Source organism: Sebastes fasciatus, chromosome 1 (assembly GCF_043250625.1).
Source record: "Sebastes fasciatus isolate fSebFas1 chromosome 1, fSebFas1.pri, whole genome shotgun sequence".
In the NCBI taxonomy this organism is placed as follows: Eukaryota; Metazoa; Chordata; class Actinopteri; order Perciformes; family Sebastidae; genus Sebastes; species Sebastes fasciatus.
The window spans coordinates 30,530,641-30,554,285 of NC_133795.1; the positions used below are offsets into that span (position 1 = coordinate 30,530,641).

Here is a 23,645-nt window from a genome sequence, read left to right on the forward strand (position 1 = left end):
GCATCACACTACCTGCTGTAGAACTCTAACAAACTCTTCCATATGACCAGCCTCCATGGTGGATAGGCTGTATTAATAAGGAAAGCCCTGGCCTGGCAGAGCCCTGAGAGAGGGAAACCACACAACTTTATTGGCACTATCCCTCCTCGGCCCTCTGGATGTCTCAAGCTGTCTCTCTCTCTGTTTAGCTGGTGGTCTTTAGCTGACGAGTGCCGCCTCTAGCTCATGATGCATATTTTATCACCCAGTTAGGCAACTTCCTCCAGGTCACACATTTGTAAGGCCAATGACTTGGCCCCAGGTATGGTACAGCCAATAAATCTCACTGTACAACTTCCACTGACCTCTTAAGTCTAGTCTCTAAATGTTTCTGGCTGTGTCTCTCTCACCCAATATCCATTATTTTCTGTCCTATCCAGTTCAAGAGCCGAGTGGAGCAGCAGCAGTTTCTGCTCCCCCTTAAAGCATTTTGTGATCACTCCACGCCCAGTCTCCTGTTTGCTCTCAGATCACACCCAGAGAAATCCTACTCCTTTACGCTACATTGTAAATATGGCGAGTCTTGTCTTTCTGTTGCACAATACAACACAGCAAAATGTAAAAGGCACCACAAATTACTATAAAGTCAACAAAAACAGCTTCAACTTGAACAGATAATTTGCCATTATCCTTAATTTTATGATTTCATGAATAAAAAGTGAAAGGAGCTAAAAGAGTCTGGAGGAAGATAAGAGATGCAACTGGAGTTCCTGGCAAGCTTGAAATCAGTAAGTCTGATCCGTTAAACTCTGCACACAAGTTGTTACAACAAAATCCAATGCCCAGCGATTGAACACATCACTCTGACCGCAAAACAGTGATCAATTCTCAAAAAGCTTTACAAAATTTCACTATGCTGCCGATTTAATTACAGATGTTCGTAGGATGAATTGGCATTAACATGCGTCCTGGGTGACCCAATCACAAGTGGTCAGCTCTAAGTACAGGTGTGAATGCACTCAGGACGCATTGAGGACCGCCAGTTCGCGATTGATGGCCACATTCTTTTAGCAGTGTGTACGCAAATGTGTCCTGGGCCACACTGAAGGATCGCCTATTCAACTGACGTCCCGCTGGGATCCGCGAGGTCTCACGGTGCTCCTATGTGAATAGACCGGCAGACGCTAGAGTTTGTCTGCCTCACTGCATGGAAACGTTTTTTGTGGTCTTCTGTATTCTGTTGGTACAACTGTATTTTATTAAAATATATCGTATCTATAGGCTACATATCTGCAGACTAGGCAGAGGAAGTGCATTATTATCATAATGTCGGTGATGCGTGCATGCATCTCTGTGTCTGTCTGTCTGTCTGTCCACGACTAATCTCGCATATTGCTGGGCCCATCAGCTTAGTATTTTTTGTGCTCATTTGAGTGATCAAATAATCATTGATTCACACCTTTTGGAAAGATATTTTATTGACTGCTTTATACCGTCAGTGACTGCTGAATCCTCACTACTCTTAAATGGCCAGTAGGGGCCGCAAGTTATCAACTGCTTCAGTTTGGACTCTTGTTTCCGCTATGGGTTACGAATCGTTCCTCTCTTGATTTGCATGCTTAATAAGTAATCGTAAGACCATTGTATGCATGTATGTAGCCTATATATGTATCGCTTAGTAAATCACAAGCTGAACCCAGCGCTGACTACAACGGAGCATGTCTTCTCTTGTTAGCAGGAGAGCTAGTTAGCTGTTAGCAGTCGCTTGGGCAGTATCGCCAGTTGTTTTTTTTGGGTGATTTTTGTAATTTTATTTTGATAATTTAATGGACGAGCACCTCTCAGCGGGCAGAGAGAGAGACAGCGGGGAAAAAAAGTGTGTAGAGCCAGCATATTACCACATTTAACTCTGTGAATTAAAGGTTTATTTGAACCAAACCAGACTTGATGATGGAGATTTTTGAACAGTGGAAAGACTAACTAAGAAATGTAGTGCAAGTTGTTATTTTTATTAAAGCAATGCCTTTCACTTCCATTTTAAAAACCAAAACATTTTGGAAACAGCGACAAACACTGGCAGCATCTGCAAAAAAACAAACTGAGAATATAAGGAAAGCATTTGAATACTTTAAGCCCCTTATTATTCCTGGCCTCATCAAAATAGATCAATTCATAAAATTCGGAAACTCATAAGGTTGTAGTAGAAATGTAAATTTCAAAGCTCTGTTAACGAAATAATTAGCCACACTAGGACACTGCTGTGAACTGCCCACTCTTCAATACTGTAGACTGTAGATCAATACAGGCTAAATCAATTCCCATGATTGACGCACATGCTGTGGCATAGTCAAGTGTGATGGATGACCAACTGGGGGGAAAAGAAAAAGGAAAAAAAATGACATGACGACAGCACTCGAAGAACAGACTGATGCAGTATCTATAGCTTTAGAGGGCTGGATCAGTGGACTCGGATGCCATTACGCACAACCAAGGGTTCCCCTGCATACACTATTAAACTGTTCTCTACTTCAATCATAACTCTTAAAATGCATGGAGCAAGGGGAGCAACATAACCCATGGTCATTTTACCATCTCCTCTGACATGATCCAATTCTGTTAAGTACATTTTCTCTGTTGGTGTTGAAATAAGTGCAATCAAAAGTAGCAATCACTCTTTTTACTCACCATCTGATCTGATTTAATCAAAATTAACTGATTTTTTATTTATTTTTTCAATGCTAATGCCAAGATAGTGCCCATTTTAAATTGAGAATGAAAGATTACTCTGTGGATCCCTGATCAGAGGTTACATATAGAAATGACTTTGTTTAAACAGTATTAGGTTTTACATTTCTTGATACAGTTAAATAATCAATTTGTTTGAAGTTAAAATCATTTATTGATGTTTACCATAAAAGAAGATGATCAACTGCATGGTTGGGTATCGTTTGGGTTTTTTGCATCCTCTGGTAAAATACGACACTTCTCCTGACTAACTGCATGTCCTGCACAGGGGAAAACCCTCTCAACCCCTGTGTGTGCGGCAATCCGGAAACAGTTATTTGACTGCAGAGAAAATGTTGTTTTTGAAAGGCTAAACGCTAACAAATATGGATTAAAGCAGGATAAAACATGTCGTGAATTTAGGAAATGACTACACTATCTTTTTTCAATAAATTAAGAGAACTAACGGACAATTACAGAGACGAGGAGCATCGCCGCACTTGCTGTCTGAGTGAGAGAGAGATGGTGGACTACGGCACGCAATGTTTCTGTAAGTTATTCAAATCATGAATTAGAATGTCAACTTTATGAATGAAGCTTCTAAGTTTCGAAATCTTCGGTAAAGCCCTAATTAATTGGCAATGGCAAGTGACGTGCGGTGAATGTGATGCTTCTGTCATTTAAGTGGCAAAGAGATCTGCAATTCCATTCGGTCCAGTAGATACCATATTGGCACCGGGTTTCGGTACCCAACCCTAATCAACTGTCAAACAAAACTTGCTTTAAAAATGACCTAAAGCAATTAGAGCATCAAAGCTTTATGTGCACAATATTTTGAAAAAAAAAAAGTGGCCCAGTAACTGGTAAAAACTGGTAGCATACGCAGTACCCAGCTCGCCTTGTAATCTAGCTCAATACACCCCGAATTGGCAGTGTGAAGACCTAAAAAACACAAGGTTGAATGGCAAAAAGTTGTATCTGGCTCAACTATAGCCACAAAGCAATGCGATGTCATCCATTACCCAATTATCATGGTGTTGGACAATTTAGTACATTCCAGATAGATTGTGGTATTATAAACCACTGTGCAGGTCTGGCATCCAAATAGCCTTGAAACTGATGGATGATTTCCTCAAACTGGACATCCTGGATCGTATGTCACCTTTTCACTAGTTCATGTAGCAACACACCCACAACAGCACAGCTCCTTGCGTTATTTTCTAAAGTTATGCTATTTTCGGTGTGAACACCCCCTAAGAGACAGAGTGGAACTTCCATTTACATGGTGAAAAAGATGCTCTTAGCTGTAACCTGAGTAAATGTTAAATAATGCACTGGCCAACAGCTGGATGTGTCCAGATGGTGACAAATGTCCTCTACGATCTGCGCAAACACCTCCATTTGCCACAGTCACACTAAATGACAGCTGGCTGGCTGGGCTGCCATGCCAAAACAGTGATGGAGAATCAAGAGCTGCAAGCCAGCCAGCCAGCCAGCCAGCCTAACCTGGAAGTCAGGCATCCAGCCAGTCAAAACAGCCAGGCTGTCTGTTGGGCCAGCAGAAAGTGTGGTCTCTTACAATGTGGCTTGTGCACTCCAGAATGGCCAGCAGGAAGGCAACATGCCAGCCATTTAGACCTCCATCCAGCCAACATCCAGCCAACCAACACTTAGCTCAGTCTACCACCCAGCATCCCCCTTCAACCGCTCTTCAGTGTTTCTCCTCCCTCCTTCGTTCCCCAGGCACCTAGCCAGCTAAATATAGTCCTCTCAAATCCATAGGCCAAAGACCCGCAGGTCAGGGTCTGCAAACCAAACTCACACCCCATACCAGATGTCTCTATCACACGTATCACAGAGTACATTAAAAGCAGAAACAGCGGCGACCATAACAGTAAGTCAGCACAGACCGATAAAACATGGCCTCTGTCCTTTTTTCATTACCATTACACCACCAGGCAATGGGCGACTGCAATGTTCCAACCATGACGACGCTGTACTAAAATAGAAAAATAGGGGGATGATGACAGGCCTGATGTTGGCTGTAGGAGCTGTGGACACAAAATGACATGCATACTGTACAGACTGTTTGATAGACGTGTGAGCTCAACTAAGTAGGGCTATGACTATATTTGAATACAGCTGTGCATATCCTTATCCAGACTAGTCGTCAACCTTCTATTTGTTTGGAAGAAAATTTCAAGAGCCTACAACACTCTTATGCGGGACAGGTTTGATTCAGATCTTCAAATAATAAAGGACTCTTTCCTTTACCAGGATTATTGGGCTTCAGCAATTGAAAATGCTTCCTACAACGTACACTACACATGTTAAATTGAGAAAGTCTTAACTCTTTGTATTTGAAATTGGTTGCAATTGTTAAATTCATCATATGATTTGCTCTCTACTCACCCATTTCATGTGTGTGAGAGTGATTGTTTATGACACTGGCAACTCAGCACAGATTGGGAGGTAGCGTTAATTAGAGAAACTGCACATGGCAGCAAGTCACTAGATCATGTAGCTGACCTGACAGCGGTGGCAGGTCAGCGCCTTGCTGCGCTATGCCATCTGTTTACCTGTAAAACCCAACCACTCCCAATACCTCCGCTTGCCTAAGGATAGCAATTTATCTGTCCCCACCTTCTTCCCGTCTTTCTTGCTCTTTTTCCATCAACCTCTCCATCTATCGTCACAACATGCTAATTATTACATCAGATACAACCACTCCTAAACTTGTTCTGGTAAAGTACAGCCTTACGTTCAGATGAGAGTGGCAAAGAGACATGTCCACTTGTTGAATTTCAAGAGAGACAAACTGATACAAGATTGAACTGGCCTTGTTTACAACACAGTGTCATTTGCGCTTTATCACATCGGCCCGAATGCAGACGCTAAGGTAGAAGCTTTCCCTATATATATATTTTTTTTTTAAAGTGTACTTAAGTAACTTTCAGAAATGCTTCTTAACAGCGATACCTGTGGCCGTGAAATCAACGAAAGTCAACGTCGGGCTTGTGCTTGTGCTCGCTCTAAATGGACATAAACGAGCATCGCTCAAAACAGTGAGACAACACACGTCAGCTAAAAGCACAATATCACTCTATATTTCAGCTGCTTGGCAGTAATGTTAGCTGACCAGACGAAGGTCTCTCCATGAATCAATGCTGATACTGTGTTTGCTTCTCCTGCCTCACCGCAGGCTTCAGCAGCGGGGCTCCCCAGCGAGGAACTCGTCTCCCTCCGCCCGCAGCCGGAGAGAGCAGGAAGACACCGGCAACCGGTCGGTAACGAGACGGTAACGTTTCTCTCTGCGGAGCCCCGTTACTTCCCAAGACACGGGAAACCTCGAGAACGCGCGCGCTGTCTGAGTGAAGGCGAGCAGGCAGAGGAGACGAGACAGCGGCCACACGCGAGCGCGCATATGCCCGCGCGCATATGCCCGCGCGCATATGCGAGCGCTCATGTGTGCCGACCCGCTACATTTATACGCTTAGAAAGTTACAAACAGTCCCTTTAAAAGGACAAATGTTATATATTTACTGTAATAAATCATAAAATGAAGATTAATTATTTGCACATAGGTGCGAGGCTATCAGAACAGTGTCAGTAAAGAAAAAGGTAACGCCTGCACACTACTCCAAGCCACAATATTTCATGATATAATGTTAAACATTTTGACCTGACGAAGATCCAAGCAGTATTGAAACGTAATCAACAAAATTATTGTGGCATGGAGTAGTGTGCAGGCGTTACCTTTTTCTTTACTCAATCATAAAATGACCATTACATGTCATCAGAGACTAAGGAAACATGATAAATTGAAATACTTGCTTCTCCGACAACAATGCAACAGCCAGTATGTTCTCCTTTGAAATTTCCCGTGCAGTCCGGAACATCTGTTTTTGTTTTGGATCAGTGTGATCCCATCCACTGCCCATTTCGTCACGCCTTTGCCACATATGAAACAAATTGGCATACAGACACAGCCTTCTGCAGCCATGGAAGCAAGCAAGCGGACTGGATCAACAGAGATAACATAAAATTAGATTCTACCCGACTTGAAAAGCCTCGACACATCTCTCTGTGGTCCGTGTGCAGCTGGGTTATCAAGGCAGAGAGTATTTGAGACACACAGCCGGCGAGGTGATTCTGACTACTGCTGCTGGCCAGAGGTTAACGCAGTCGTGTCTACAAGGTAACCGTCAAATTGCGAAAACAGTGGACAGGCTACGGCTCCAATGTTTTGAATTTGGACTGCTGTTAACCAATTTAGCCGCTCGCTGTCAGCACCATATATTGCTCCTTTAATGGTTTAATAAACACATAATCCTGCAAGCTACTATTATTAGTTTGGTACCTATATGTCACATCTGCTTTGTGTCCACTTCATCCATTTGCATTGCTGTAAACTTCTAATTCTGATGAAAGTAAACTGATGGTATTGCATTAACAAAATAAAGGCACTGGGATTTACATAAACATTCAACACACACACACAAACATACATTAGAAACACCATAATAACTTCATAGTGGATGTTGACGAAGCAAAGCATTTTATAATATGGTGGAAAGAGGTTATGAGAGGGGACAAGGGGATGGGCTCTCTATGAAAGAGAGTATGGAGGTTGTCATTTTGTCACCAATTCTTCCTCTGTTTGTTAATCTAAACAAAAAATGTGAGGATTTCTTTTTAAAAGCTCCAGATGAGAAAGTGTGAACCTTCTGACTTAAAGGCAATTACAGCAGCAGTTACTCCAGGGGTTGCTATTGATTTTTTTCTCTTCCTCTGCCTCTCGTGCTTACTCTCTTTCATACTCAAGTGTTTTTCCCACGCATTGGCAATTAGTATTCAGGAGTGAGGCAGCAGGAGCACCAGCTACCTGGGGAACAGAACTCCGAAGTCACAAACAAACAAACAAACAACACAGGTAATGGTCATATGCACAGACAAGGATGCACACACACAATTTCTTAATGCGAGTTAAGATGGACAACATTATGTCAGTCAGGGCTAAGCAGCTGGCTTTAGCCACTCAGCTATCCAAATATATTCTAGTACAAGAAAGGGGGCTAACATGTAGACTAGCAGACATCAGGAAGAAAACAGCATTAGCTCCAGCAACCTGACACCAAATAGGCAGCTTCTATCTAATTTGGGGGTTGCTGTGGTTGTTGTCTGTCTTTTGCATTTCTAATTGACAAGAGGGTAGAATCATGGGATCATTGTCATTTTATGAGCCAACATCAACCTGGTTGAATTAGGTTGCATCGCTTAGGACACTGATGCATTTTGATTTATTGTAATGCTGAAAGACATGCACCCGCACACATGTACACAAATGGGGAATCATTACATAAATAGCCCATATCCAGCACAAGACAGATCTGGGCCGAGTGAACGAAAAAAGAATAAAAGGAAGAAGCAATGAGAAGGATTGCGAGTATGATTTTGCTGGGCTATAAACCATCAGAACAGAAAAAGAGAAGGAAAAGTCAAGTCTTCTAAACCTGAAACAGTGCTGAGGCCATGAGGACAGCTTGCTATTAATAGCGGCAGATTTTTTATTCAAGAGGGCTCTGCTGTTGTGCTTTCTCTCACGCTTGTGCTGCCTCTCTCTCACCTCCTCTCTATTCTCTCTCTATTCCTGCACATTGTGTTCGACAAATAAAGGGGGAAAGCAGTGACTGTGTAAATGTATATTGTCTTTAGAGATCAAAAGCAGAGTTCTAATTTCTGATGCATTCATAAACAGCCACGATCATAACCCATTACTGCGCCTTCAAGCCAAGAGGATCATGGAGGGATAAACTTCAGGGTCTCATAACACAGGACTTCCCACATGCAGCCTTATGTAAGCCCATAGGATGTCCTTTTTAACTGCACCCCTCCCTCCCTCCTCAGTATGACAGTGTTGCAGAGTGACGCCTACTTCTCAGTGACTCTCCACCCCCACCAGGCCACTTCCACCCTCCTCCCACACAGGGACACAGTGGAAGGGAATTCCTCATTACCTCAGCATTTGCCACACTAAACACATTTTTTGTGCGTCTGTACAAACATATACGAACATAAACTGACCACTAGCATCTTTCTGCCCGTAATGTGTAAAATCCATTTACGTAAAACTAATCAGGATTCTCCTTCCAGTTTAAACACACGGATAAAATGAGTTGCACTTAAACACACCGATAAAATGAGTTGCACTCATAGAAGTTGAAACGGTATGCATAGCATATCAAACTATCTTCTAGCAAGCTTCATTTTTGCATTGTTATTAAGGTATCATTAAATAAAATTGCTGGAGGAACTTTACAAAGAGCAACAATGAAAAGTGCCAAGATAAGAGGCAATTATAACAGCGGCAATGGCTGCATGTTAAACCCAATATCAAGAGTTGTGAAAGGCACATGAAAAGCTACATCACACCTACAAATTATTAACACACACACACACACAGCACATGCTTACTGTATTTAGAGTTCAGCTCTGTGGATCTCCAGCCAAGTCGGATCAGGTGTCTCACAGATAAAAGCACATTATCGCAGGAGAAGCAGCAGCAGCAGCAGCTCTGGACCAAGACAACGCTAACATTAGTTATTTCTTGCTAAGTAGTACAGATGAATGAATTCCATTTCCTGCAGCATGTAAATATCAGAGTTTCAGGGGTATTTACCTCTGTCACTCTCTGAAGCTCATTCTACCTTCTTCGTCTTCACGCTTGCTCTCTTCCTCCCTGTCTGTAGGTACCAACCGCTATTTTGTTAATGAGTTTCGTGAAAATGGACAGGCAACTCTTTTTTTGACTGCCTCCTCTCTTTTTCTGAATGAAGCGCACGCACTACAGGGAAACAGAAAGCCTTGCTTGCTGGCTGGCTCCCTCTCTCCCTACTGCTCTTATGCTATCATGCGCACAGTTTGCACCGCTCCCTTCTCCTCCAACCCTCCCTTTCGTGTGGATTCTCTCTCTCTCTCTTACATATCTTCTTTGCTCTCTGCCTCTGTGTAACAATATAATTGCAATGACAGTCAAACCAGGGCTAGCAAGAAGTCCAGCTGTTTAAAGGGCTACTTGGATCAGTCCGTACGTCACTTGATACAACAGCAAGATGCTGAGAGGTTACAGTAAATACATTTATTCTTTCACAACTCCTATTGAAGGTTTGGTACTCTTTTTTTGCAAGAAAGGACATAAATCTACATCCACAGGTAGGCAGAGGATACAGTCCAGGCACACTCTAGTCACCATTCATCAATCTCCATTTCATGGGAATACATGAAGTCGTTATCTGTAGCCTGTGTCTGGAAAAACTGAATGAGCTCAAAGTACTGACAGCTGCTGGTGAAACTGAGCACTGCTGCAATGTCCAAAAAATAAATAATAAAAGAAACGGGGGTTTTGAAGGAAACATGGTGGGGGAAAATAATGAAACCACCTCATTAGCTCGGAAAAAACTTAATCCCACAAGACAACATATTTGCATCTTCTCCCTGCAGCCCCCTCACTGCAAACGGCAGCTCAAAGACGCAGTGGAAAAGAGGCAGTCAAAAGTTCAGCATCAAAGGAAGCGTAAGCAGGGAACTCTAGGTAAGGTAGCATAAGTCTAGGGATGTCTTTCCCATAGATGGTTGAGTTCTTGAGTTGACAACATGTAACCAGGCTTTATTGGGCACCGGAGGGCAAAATTTGAACCCAGTGTGGCAAAGTTAGACGTTGTTCCAGCTTTGAATTACATTTAAGTAGCAGTGACCAAGCTAGTCTTTTACTGTTAAATCAGTAGTTGTGAATATTTTGGCTATAACTGTAACCAGGATGACTACTAAACCATCTCAACACTGCACAGTATGATAACGAAGAAAATCTTTGGTGTGTAAGGTAACCAGACCAACAGTTATACTTAGGGATGAACTGGTGCACAAGTCCAAAACACATCAGAAGAGCACAAACTGCAGCAAAACAGTTATTTTTCTAGGTGCACCTCAGCACAGGTGGACATGCCGAAACAGAACACGTCACTGTTCCCTTTTCCAGCATTGATGTTGGTTGATGCTTCAGAAATGCTGAATTTTTTCCCACACTCAAGGCTACTCTTGTACATCAACTTTTTCACTTTTGGTGCAGAATAAAGCTTTCCAGCAACCAACCAACGCAAAGCTTTTACTGTGAAGCAGCTACTAGTGATGCTAATTTAGAATTTTTTTTCTGACTGATAGCCGACCCCCGACCTTTGTTAACCAATCATTAACCGTTAACCGACAAAATTAATGCTTGCACGCATGAGTGCTGTGGTTGTAGTGTCTAACAAGCCGCCCAGCTGCAACGATAAGCTGATGCACAAACAGGTTAAATCCATCATTTATCAACTGAGTTCCCAGTTCACCCGAAGTTGTCAGTAATGTTATAGCCGTGAACGTAGCAGTGAAATGTGTGTACAGTTTATTTGTTGGTAAATAAATGTTACAACTCCTCAAGACCCAGGCCAAGATCCTGTGTCTTGCCTGCCAGCCACCTGCTGATTTAAGTGAAGGGGGTTAGCCCCAAAGCCAGCAACAACAACGGCTGAGACTCACTTAAGATGGGCTGTTAAGGTAGACCAGCTATTCTCCTTGAAGTGACAAACCGCTCATCTGAGTTTTTTATTTAACTTTTTAATATTCCTTTTAACCGGTTAATTGACAGCATTAATCGGTCAAAATTCTTAATGTTGGTTAACGGTTAAACGGTTGATTATTAACATCCCTAGCAGCTACAGCTTCCTGTAGCCTTAGTCAATGCCATTAGCAACTACAAGCTCTTCTGTCCATATTAAAATATAGACAATTTTAAAAAAAAGTTTGTCGCAGATCACTTTTAAATATAAAAGGAGCAGTAAAAGAATAAGGAGCCACCATGAGCTGAAGATTAGATGGAGAAGTACACTCACACTGCGTGCTGCAGTTTAGGCGAACATCAAAATTATAGAAATAGAACAGGAGTTGAACCTTATCATATTCATTGTTTTAAATCCATTATCTGTGACAGCACATCTCTGGTATGAATGCCTGGTAGATGCATAAGCCTGTTTAAAAAAGTAAAGACGTGCACATGGTGCAAATACTTTAAGCTTTCAGCTCTTGCAGTTTCACTAAAATCTTGTTTTCTCACAATCCTGTTTCCGGGTGCTGGGACCTAATACTAATACTGGATAATTGAGCATGTCAATCTTCCCATCTTTATTTGCAAGGGCACTACACTGCTCTAAAGCACTACAATTTGAGGCAGAAACAGGCCTACATCCCAATAAATGCACCTTAGTAACGCGTTAACGCAAATTTGTTTTAACGCCACTAACCACTTTAACGCGTTAACGCAATTTGCAATTTATAGATTGTAGCAGGCTCAGTTTTAAAGCTAGAGTGAAGATACTGGCATCATATGAAACTAAAAACATAAGAAATCCATTGGTACCAACTATCTAGCTTGTCGAGAAGGAGGTTAGGTAAAGCTCAAAAATGGCCATTTTCAAAGGGGTCCATGAACCTCTGACCTCAAGATATGTGAATGAAAATGGGTGCTATGGGTACCCACGAATCTCCCCTTCACAGTAAGGCCCACTTTATGATAATCAAATGAAGTTTGGGGCAAGCATTGTCAAGTCAGCACACTGACACACTGACAGCTGTTGCCTGTTGGGTTTGAGTTTGCTATGTTATGATTTGAGCATATTTTCATGATTTTAGCATGTTTCTGGACAATATTTGTCATTGTTTTGTGTTGTTAATTGATTTCCAATAATAAATATATACATTTGCATAAAGCAAGCATATTTGTCCACTCCCATGTTGATAAGAGTATTAAATACATGACAAATCTCCCTATATGGTACATTTTGAACAGATAAAAAATGTGCGATTAATTTACACTTAATTGTGATTAACTATGGGCAATCGCGATTAAATATGTTAATCACTTGACAGCCCTGTACAGTATATATCACTTTAAATTATATACATTTAGCATAGCCTAGGAGCAGCATTGTGGCTCAGTGGTTAGCACGGTCCCCTTTCAGCAAGAAGGTCTTTGGTTCAAATTGACAGTCAAGATTTGTGGATCCTGCAAGACATTAGAGTTCTGTACAGAAAATGGATGGATGGACGTTTAGCACACAACTGACCTATCTTACCTAGCCAAGTTAAGACGAGAAACCAACCAATGACTGCAATCCTAGCAGGGCCCTGGAAAAAGGTTTGTCTCAGGTTGGCCTCATGACTGGGATAAAGGGGATGGTATGCACTAGGGATGGAATGGTTCAGGTAAAAAATCCAAACCGTTCGGGTAAGTTAGGCTCCCGTTTATTGTCACACTAGAAATCAAGGCCTACGGAAGGAGGCTGGGACACGGGCGGACATGGGTCTTGAGGTATGGGGTATAACACATGCGCAGTGTAACTGAAGCTGCGGTCGTGCGTTGCTATTGGCTAAATTTCGCCGAGGGCAGACCAGATTTACTGCGCATGTGTTGTAGATATGACGCGTTGATGAAGCGTGACCCAGCTTCCTTCTCAGTTGGGTCAGATGAAGTGCAGAGTGCGGCTCTCAGTCAGTTAAGGAAATGGCAAGTGGACAAGATAAAGTACAGGATCCACCAGCATCGTTTCGCTCTGCTGTATGGGAGCATTACGGATTTAGTGCTACCTATGAAAATGATGGGGAAAAAGTGGTGGATAAAACGGCGACTGTGTAAGCACTCTGCAACACGTGTGGTTTATGCTAGCGGCAATACTTCTAATATGATGAACCATTTATGGAGACATCACCCCGGTGTGTCTGTTGATAGCGCAAGGAGGAGAGAATCGGGTAGGAAAGAGCAACTCCTTCTCCCCGCAGCATTTAAACAGCCTCTACAAGCAGACTCAGATAGGGTAAAAAACATAACTAAAGCATTGGGGAGGTTTATAGCGAAAGATATGCAGCCTTATGCAATCGTGGAGGACACTGGATTTCAGCATATGATTAACGTAACTTTACTTGAGCCGCGCTATACACTTAAGCAACACAGTAATTCCAGCAGCACAATCCCCGTGATGTGTTTTATATTTATTAATAATTTTTAAATAACACAGTGGCACAGAAATCCAACCGTATTCCTTTCCAAATACTGAACTTTGAGTGGAAAAACTAATCTTTCAATTAAGAGCTGATAATCAGGGAATTGAGACATATGTTAAACTGTTCTTTTTTTTATTCTTAGTATAGTTCTGGTTGAGCTTATGCTTCAATTTATCTTGATGGCCTTAGTCTATAATTACATCATATTTATATGAAAATAACAAAGCTGCATTTTTTGTTTGCATTAATTACTGTTGAAGAGCTATTCTTTCAATTAAGATTTGACAATGAAGAAGTGTTTATGTTCCTTATGTAAGCCATACTTTTGTTAAGGCAAACATTTGTTAACTTATTTTTTGCCAAATAAATGAATGCATGTTGAAATCAGAACATGACCTCCTCGCTGTAACATAAATGTACCGAACCAAACCAAAAACCGCAACCATAAAACCGTAATATGAACCAAACCGTGAATTTTGTGAACCGTTCCACCCCCACTATGCACTAATGCCACCTATTGCTTCAAACCAAGTCCAGCAGCTTCTTCTGCATTTGGGCAGTCAGGTAGCCTCTTTCAAAGGACAGTAAGAGAAGACAGCGAAGGGCTTAGAAAGCAGGAAGGAGAAAGGGGAGGAGCGGCGCAAGGATCAGTTGCCAAAGATACCACAGATAAACCATTCGTGAACACAATCACAAGATGTTGCAGTCTCTACACGCAGCGTATAACTGAGGTAGAGTTTGAAGGAAACACTAGGAAAATGGTTATTATTTATACAGCAGACAAACAAAAAGGCCAAAACAGGACTTCACTAAATATGATGTTTGGACATAACCAGTTTCTTACTAATTTATGTTTTAGAATGAGTTGAACGAGGCTTATTTTGACCCAAAACAATAAAGCAACTCTTGCATTATGTCAATAGATATTAATTCTAAAAGTGTTAGTTGATTTATTAACAAAACCGACACTTTCTCAACCCCTGCTTGGATCCTATAATCCAATGGTGAACTTTAACATGTGACAAATTTTCTGTTATCTTTCCCTTTTAACTATAATGCGAAAACCCTCCAGCTTTGCAGCAATTACACTTAATTCTGTCAGGCAGCTATACCCAGTCTGAGGCCAGGCTTACGGCCATGCAACCAGTCGCCTCCCTTCTGCCCTGATCAATAATTTACATCAAAGCAAGCAATGAAGGAAAGATATGGAAACAGGATTGAGAAACAGTGACAAAGGAAGACATCAAGAGAAAAGGGAGCTCAGAAAACAAAGAGAACAGGAAAAGAAGAGATAACAAATAAAGATGGAGAGAGACAGAGAAACAGAAACAGGAGTGGTTAAGAGAAGAGAGATGGGAGCAGCAGCAACAGCACCACGCTTGGTGCTCTGGCAGAGATCTATAAATAGCTCTTCAAATCTCTCTAGAAAAAGCCACTCTTCTGCTTATGCTGCTGCAAACAGAGATTCAGAGACAGAAGAAGATATGGATATCTCGCCGACAAATAAAAAAACGGATCATGTTTTATCGGATAATAGCTGCCCATTTCAATTACATCCCCATGTAAAATACAGTATTAAAATCGCTTTTGCATCGACCATCTTGGCTTGTATAAATATTTGATTGTAGGAAGTGAATACAGTAAAAGCAAGTCGGTTACATCCGACACATAAACTCACATGTTCTACTGGTGTATGAATAAAGTATTGTTTATAGTCATGTATGCTGCAAACCAAAAAAAAATGAAAAAGCACACTCATGAAATCTCTTCATCAATTCATACACTTAACACAAAAGATTATTTTCAACAATTGATGCCTCACAATGTGATAAATAGTAACACAAAGATTTGCAAGTTGCAGGGAAGGGGAAACATGTTGACATGGAGGCGGGATACGCCATCTTTCTCATTGCTGGCCTTAGCAACAGCAGACTGTTGATTCAATGACTCACCTCCATCAGATCTTACTATGGATAAGCCTTTTCTCAATGATATTACCCTTAACACCAACAATTTGACATTGCTCAGGAAGGGTACCTCCTTAACCTTAGTCCTTAATCTCACTCAGATCAGTCTACAAAGGAACCGACAAATTGTGACATTTTCAAGACAATCTCAACATCAAATGTGAGTATATTGGCAGCCCTTGCCTGCCACTTGCCACTTCACTCACTGCATCACATGACAGGCCAATTGTAATGAATATTTATGTTTTTCAGACACACATGCTGTTTTCCCAGAGCAGATGTTTGAATCACAGCTCTGACAGTCTGTGCTGTGATCCCACCTAGTTTGACACAACAGTCTTGCCATCTATTTACAGCTTGAGTATCAAAATGTGGATCTAAAGCCAAGACATAAAGACCAATGGCCATTTGTCATGGTTTTCTCATCAACCCTCACTTCTTATTTGCAAATGTGTGTTTTACAAACTATGGATTAGAACTCAAAATGAATGACAGGCTTGTTTCTGTGTTATCTCAATAAGTCAAAGGAGAATTATGGCTCACTGAGCCAAGGCCTTAGACAATAAATATTGCCTTATAGTTTGGAGGATGGATAAGAAAGTTTAAGAACACAATGTAAACTACAATGCAATAGTGCAATAAACACAGCCCAGTAGTGTAGTCTGCACAGTAGTCGTTTGTTTTCTAATGCTTTCTAAATCAGCTCAACATTCAATAATTAATATAAACTATGGGTTTACATCTACACCTTGTTTGCTGTCGTTTCTGACCATCAATGGACACAAACATATACACACCATGGGGGTGTAATGGCAATAGACAACATTGTTGTCACCAGCTAAGGTGGGCTTCTTTAAGCGTGACTGCAGCGAACAGCTACAAACAATTTTCCAATCATTTCATTCTAATTCAACCAGATAAATTAGCCAATCACTTCATTCACACAGTTTCAGTAAGGTCTCACCAGCTAAGATTAGAAGGATAAATGTGAACATGGCCATCTCGTGTCAGGCCAGTAGTGCAGTCTGTACAGTAGTAGTTTATTTCTAATGCTTCCTAAAATCAGCTCAACATCGGGTTTCATCACATCTACACCTTGTTTGCTGTCGTTTCTGACCATCAATGGACACAAACATACACACACCATGGGGGTGTACTGGCTTAAATAACACATTGTTGTCACCAGCTAAGGTGGGCTTCTTTAAGCGTGACTGCAACACAAACAATTCCCAATCATTTCCTTCTAATTCAACCAGATAATGAGCTAATCACTTCATTCACACAGTTTCAGTATCGTCTCTCCCTACTAAGATTAGAAGGATAAAATGTGAACATGGCCATCTCGTGTCAGGCATGGACAAACGCGGACTTTAAAGATGGTGCTTTAAACGCCACTGTTATGTGTCTTGACTTAGAAATCATGGATCATCGATTAAAGTGATCATAAAGGTTCAGCTCACCGTTGTGTGTGTCTTGAGTCCGTGGGAAGAAGAATCCTTCAGGTTGTGTGTCTGTAGAGAACAGATGGCAGTATATGGTGAGAGCCAGTTGACTGAAAATCAACGCTAACAATAGCTAGCTCACGGCGTTAGCTTAGCTTAGCTGCGGTGAGTATAATTAGCCACCTACAGCACCTAGCTAATGTTAGCTCGCTAGCTAATGTATGCTAGCAACGCTACGTTAACGTTTATATGACAACCAGTTCGCCTAACACAGTAACATATGTGTTTACAGTGATGCGAGCCTTGTTATGAACCTGCACCAGCACTGTCAGCTCTCTAACTATGAGGTGTTATCTGCGGTTAGCCAACAGAATGACTTACCGATGCTAGTATGTGATGTAGCTGCAGCTAGCTGCTAGCTGTTAGCTTCAGTTGGTTCACTGAGACCCGGACTGTCAAAACAGCGCCGCTTGAGGGGACAGCGGCATGGGGACGTTAACTGTATAGGTATAGATAGATAGCACTAGCTCAGAGGAGCAGGGCAGTTGAATTCCTTACAGCGAGAATACAGCGAAATTACAACTACAAAACGCCCAAAGAATAAAAGGAGAACAAATTAAAGAAAAAAGAAACAAAACGCTATTCCCCCTTCTTCTTCTCGGCTCTGGCGCGTGTGTGTGTGTGTTAGCGTCACTTTTCTCCCCTCAACCGACAGTTTACGTCAGCGGCGTACTGCACATTCACTATTCACATTCACAGAGAGACGTTCAGACGATCCAGCAAAGTTGTGTTTACCTATTCTCTAACGTTTATAGTTGTTTACCTATTCTCTAATGTTACTCTGGACTCTAAATATAAAAACTGTCAATATATAGAGCTATGTATATAAACTGTCAATATATAGGGCTATATATAGATACATATGTATATATAGCTCTATATATTGACAGTGCAAAAATGTCACCTGAATATATATTAATATATATTAATATTATATATATATTAATGTATTTATATATATTAATATTACATATATAGCCCTATATATTGACAGTGCAAAAATGTCACCTTAATATATATATATTAATATTATATATATCAATATATTTATACATATATTAATATTATATATAGCCCTATATATTGACAGTGCAGAGATGTCACCTTAATATATATATATATATATATATATAAACTGTCAATATATAGGGCTATGTGTGTATATATATGTATACATCTACATATATATAGCTCTATCATTGACAGTAAAAAAATGTCACCTTAATATATATATATATATTTACATATATTAATATTATATATATAGCCCTGTATATTGACAGTGCAAAAATGTCACCTTAATATATATATATAAACTGTCAATATATAGGGCTATGTGTGTATATATATATAGCTCTATATATTGACAGTGCAAAAATGTCACCTTAATATATATATATTAATATATATATATATATATTTTTTTATATATTAATATTATATATATTTTATATATATAGCACTATATATTGACAGTGCAAAAATGTCACCTTAATATATATATATATATATATATATTAAGGTGACATTTTTGTCTCCAGTTATGACAATACTCCTCATTGATTGGAATGAAGGTTTATTGGCATTATGAATGTTAATCCACTGCAGCATTTTATGAAGGCACATTTTTTTCTACAGAATATCTCACCAGGTCTAATGAATATAGAATATCAAAAATACAACCTTATTTTCAACCTTAGGTGGCTGTTGAGTGAAATGCATTTTTCTATACCTTTAATTTGTACACTTGTATTTTACACATTATTCAAAGGCACCAATACAAGTTTGTTGTAGTTCTAAAAGTTCCCCACATGTCGGCAGGCAAGTACTTCTCTGCCACAGTAAGACCTTGTCTGCTCAACCTCATATTCAACCCTAAGGCAAACATACAACCTACAGTATATGCACTATAAATAACCTACAACTGGTATAACTTGTATATTTTAATGGTACACTTTCAGGACAAGATCTGCAAAAATTTGATTGTCGATGCAGCTTGTCTTATATGTTTCCATTTCCGAAGGCATAGCTTGCTTTTAATTGATTTCGAAAGGAATTATTTGTTCCTAGGGTGCATAGCTGTAGAGGTCTTTTTACCTAAGTTTGTGAAATGGTAGTCTATAACGTATTGTATTGTTGAACATATGGCTTCAGAACACTTACTATGATATTATGTATATTTTTATTTATATTATTAATAGATAGATAGATAGATAGATAGATAGATAAATAGATAGTAACTTTATTAATCCCGAGGGAAATTCAAGTTTCCAGCATCACAGTTCCATAGTGCAAAGCATGTTAGCAAAAAGACAGTAAAAAAAAAGTTAGCAGTGCAAAGTACAAAGTACAAAAAAATATACCAGATATAAAAATACAAGGAGATGAAGAAAACTGTTAAAACTGAATATAGTGCAGGGTAACAGCTGTGATACACGACTATTAAAAAAGTGAATATAGTGCAGAAGAGACAGTTAAAAGTGAGTATAGTGCATTATTATCCGTCCTGCAGACCGTCCTCCTTTGTCCCCACCCTAGAGAGGTGTTGTACAGTTTGATGGCTCGGGAGACAAAGGATTTATAAAAATAATAACAGGTATAAATGGGACATTTGTATGTCAGTCTGTGTGCTGTAAACCTTTAGCATGCTGTATATCAAGGGCAACCATGTCATTTCAGCAAACTCATAGTGGTAAAAGCCTACATTAAAGCCCATCAAAGGCTGTGCAACTTGGGTGAACTGGTCTATTTTGGATACTATTTTACGCACAAACCGTGAGAACCTGAACAGACAAGACTTGTACGGGCAACTGTAGAGGGAGACATTGGCCCTCTTCTTCTTCTCTCTCTCACACACACACACACACACACACACACACACAAACACACACACACACACACACACACACACACACACACAGGAGGCATCGTTTTACAGTAGCCTATAATATATTATGCCACCTTGAAGGGAACATGACGGAACGTGTTTCAAATACCAGTCTCCCGCCTCGCAGCCTCCAGCACTTTTGCACGTTTTGGAGCTACAATAGTTTGGTGTCTCTTGTGTGGCTCCTGTATATTCTGTAACTGGGTTAAAGGGCATTGCATTTCAACTTTGATCGGCAGTGTTGGCATGCTGCCTATCCTGCTCAGAAACTACTTGTTGCGATCAACTTGGATGACAATATTATTATACCCGGTTTATCATGAAATGTATCAAAGACGTCCTTGTTAATGCAAAGCAACGAGCGAGGTCCTGTAGGCGTGTCACTGTCATACGGTTTAATGACTCCGTGCGCCACTATAGTCATCTCTTCTCTGTGTATGTAATCGTGTGGTGCGTGTTGTGTACGTGTTGTGTTGTGTTGTGTTGTGTGAGTGTGTTGTGTTGTGTGTGAGAGCATGTGCGCACTGATGCTCTGCCAGTAATTTCCTCGTTTGCCCCGATGCGCTCATTGGTGCATCCCTCCAACGTGTCACCACTTTCGGTGGATTACCCCAGATATCTTCACCATCGGGAGCGTGAAAACACCATTCCTTTCTCTCAACTCTTGTCTTCACGTTGTCCAGCTGTCAACAGTACAGGACCTCTGACAACACTTGGGGAAACTTGTTCCTTCCAAAGAACAACTCGTGAAAAGAAGGATTTGAAGAGTTTTTATTTGTTGCTTTAGCACAAAAGTGCATTTATTTTACTTCAGAGTCGAAGATGAAGCCGTCTTTTTTATTTCTGTTTTTGGCCCCCGTGGTGTTTCAGGGTCTCTGGGTCAGTGGCTCTCCGGGCTGCGCGTCCTGTGGCTTGCCGCCGATGGAGAAAGACGCAGAGGAAAGGCTGATGATAGAAATCGTCAAGCGCCAACTTTTGGACAAGCTGCACCTGAAGGAGAGACCAAACATCACTCACACGGTTCCTCGGGCGGCGCTCCTCACTGCGCTGCGCAAACTCCACTCAGGGCGCGTCAGACAGGATGGCACTCTTGAACTAGAAAACAGCATACCTACTACCAAAGATCAAGGCTATGAAATAGTGAGCTTTGCAGATCTAAGTAAGTTTGGTATTCACATTTTTACACTGTAAAGCTGTTTTTGTTCCCTGTATGGCACCTTAAACAGTGCATGATGTGAGCTTTACGCACAGTCAGTGCGTAAAATGGACAGAAATTAGGTCAGGGACTCAGTGTACCTTGTTAACTACTTTAGGTTGCTGTACTGTTCCATAGAATGTACAACTTAGGTTTACAGTATCTCTCATCACCTTTTAGATTTAATCATAAGTACATCTCTGCAGGGCTTGTTTTATTATCCTTTTGATTTTTTTCTTTTAACTTGTACTTTTATATTCTTTTATTCGTTTTTATGTTATGCACTTTGTGCTATTTTATCTTGCTTTTATATATGTAAAGCACTTTGAATTGCCTTTGTGTATGAAATGTGCTGTATTAATAAACTTGCCTTGTTCTGAACTTATATTGAAATGATTCCCCAGTGTGCTTGTGTGACAAAGGTGACTCCAAATTTCCCAAATATTAACTGTCTGTGTTGTTCTTGTCATTGCTCCATAGATGATGAAACCGAGGGTGGTGATGCAACCAGCCTCGGTCTTACCTTCCAGTTCCTGCAGGAACGTGGCCAAAGCATCCAGGTGCTCCAGTCTTCTCTGTGGATCTACGCCCGCTCCTCTGAGGACCCTCACCGAGACTCCCGCCTCTCGGCCCGGGTTTTCCTCTCTACAGAAGGCGGGGTGTCCGGCTCCTCCAACCGCACCCTGGTGATGGAGAAGATGCTGGAGGTCCAGGAGAGTAACTGGCACACCTTCCCTATCACTCGCACCCTGCAGGCCTTCCTGGATGGAGGCCAGCGCCGGCTGCGGCTGGAGGTGAACTGCGATGAGGACGGGAAGAACCTTTGCTCCCTCGGAGCTGGCTCCTCTGACTCCCCCAACCAGCCCTTCCTGGTGGCACAGGTGCGTCTCCGCGACGACCGCTCCAAACACACGCTCAGGAAGCGCTCGTTGAGTTGCGGCGACAACGTGAGCGTGTGCTGCAAGAAAGACTTCTACATCAAATTCAAGGATATCCAGTGGCACGACTGGATCATTGCACCTGAGGGGTATCATATGAACTACTGCATGGGTCAGTGCCCACAGCATCTGGCTGGCTCTCCGGGCATAGCATCCTCTTTCCACGCCACTGTCTTCAGCCAGCTGAAAGTCAACGGCATCAACACAGCTGCATCTTCATGTTGTGTTCCCACTGAGCGCAGGCCACTCTCCATGGTGTACTTCAACTCCCAGCACAGCATTGTCAAAACGGACGTCCCTGATATGATAGTGGAGTCCTGTGGATGCACATAAAAGGACAGAGAATTGAAAGACATTGATTTGTTTTAACACTTTAAAGAGTTAAGTTTGTGTGTAGACAGACAGAAAGATAACACATGAACAGAGGAGATGAAAATGTGAGTATTTTTATGTCTAAATTGGGACAACCAACTCTAAATATGTTGTTACTTCTACTTAAAAAGTAGAATTAACACTTGTTACTTGTTACTTCTACTTAAAAAGTAGAAGTAACAAGTTTGCTTTGTCCCAAATTAGACACACAAATGTGTTGAAATAGACATTTAGCAGTTTGCACACACAGAAACAATGACTATATTGTTAACATTGTTTCAAAATTAATATTACATGAGGGAAATAGTAGACACAAAGATATTTTTTTGTATTCTATTTTACGAAATCACAGTTTGTCACTCATCATATTTTGTTAATTTAATTTTAAAGTCTTGAAATATGCAGTAAAGTAATGAGCTGATTGGAGAGAAAATGTTGAGTGCCTAGAGCCAACTGAGTGAATCTAAATGAGATTATACACTGAGTCTGAATACAGACGCATTTCTTTTTAATCCAAATGTCAGAGGCATTAATTAAAGAGAGGATAGAAACTAAGCAACCTTAACATATGGCAGACTACGTCATACGTCACACAAAACATACAAAGAGATTAATGTAAAGCCTTCACTGTAGCGTACGTTTCAGATTTAAATGCAATCTATTTTCATTTTCGTCATATGTAGGTTATTTATTTGTATTTCACAATTGCTGCTGGGATTCAGTCCAAGGTAAAATGTTTTTTGGCTCTCCGGAAATTAGGAGCAGAGTTGACCGCTTTTTTATGTAATAGTCACTGTGTTCACATTCAATATATACTCGAAATACTTTAATTTACGGAGCAGATATATTTTTTTATGACTTTTCTGCACCTTTTCTTAGCCTAACTAAATAATGCCATTTTAAAGCAAGGCTTTTAAAACAATGAAAGAGATCCTTGATTTAAAGTGTGCCTTCTTCTTCAACTCATGATGACAAAGTGCAACTATAAAG

The 23,645-nt window shown here is 40.8% G+C and overlaps 2 protein-coding genes across 23 annotated transcripts in view; one reads left to right on the forward strand and one right to left on the reverse strand.

The window, feature by feature from the left end:
- r3hdm2 (R3H domain containing 2) overlaps positions 1 to 17,935 on the reverse strand; it is a 67,719-nt gene extending 49,784 nt beyond the window's left edge. For 13 of the 22 annotated variants that reach the window (XM_074642605.1, XM_074642577.1, XM_074642518.1 and 10 more), the window contains exons 1-2: positions 17,585 to 17,934; positions 17,222 to 17,272 (exon numbers count right to left, since the gene is read on the reverse strand). The gene's annotated coding sequence lies outside the window, so the exon portion shown is untranslated. Of the gene's footprint in view, positions 1 to 9,177; positions 9,278 to 9,382; positions 9,624 to 17,221; positions 17,273 to 17,584 lie in introns of those variants that run through there. The other 9 variants (XM_074642513.1, XM_074642478.1, XM_074642546.1 and 6 more) reach the window with 3 other exon arrangements.
- Positions 17,936 to 20,668: 2,733 nt separating this feature from the next.
- LOC141771922 (inhibin beta B chain) lies at positions 20,669 to 23,410 on the forward strand. Its single transcript, XM_074642424.1, has 2 exons — positions 20,669 to 21,309; positions 21,826 to 23,410. The coding sequence occupies exons 1-2, from the start codon at positions 20,973 to 20,975 to the stop codon at positions 22,614 to 22,616; spliced, it is 1,128 nt and encodes a 375-aa protein (XP_074498525.1). The 5' UTR covers positions 20,669 to 20,972; the 3' UTR covers positions 22,617 to 23,410.
- The last annotated feature ends 235 nt before the right edge of the window (positions 23,411 to 23,645 follow it).

Bases quoted from the DNA above. Each gene is read 5' to 3' on its own strand.
- LOC141771922 (XM_074642424.1), top strand. From the start codon at position 20,973: ATGAAGCCGTCTTTTTTATTTCTGTTTTTGGCCCCCGTGGTGTTTCAG. The intron at 21,310-21,825 runs GTAAGTTTGGTA...ATTGCTCCATAG, and splicing joins AGTGAGCTTTGCAGATCTAA to ATGATGAAACCGAGGGTGGT.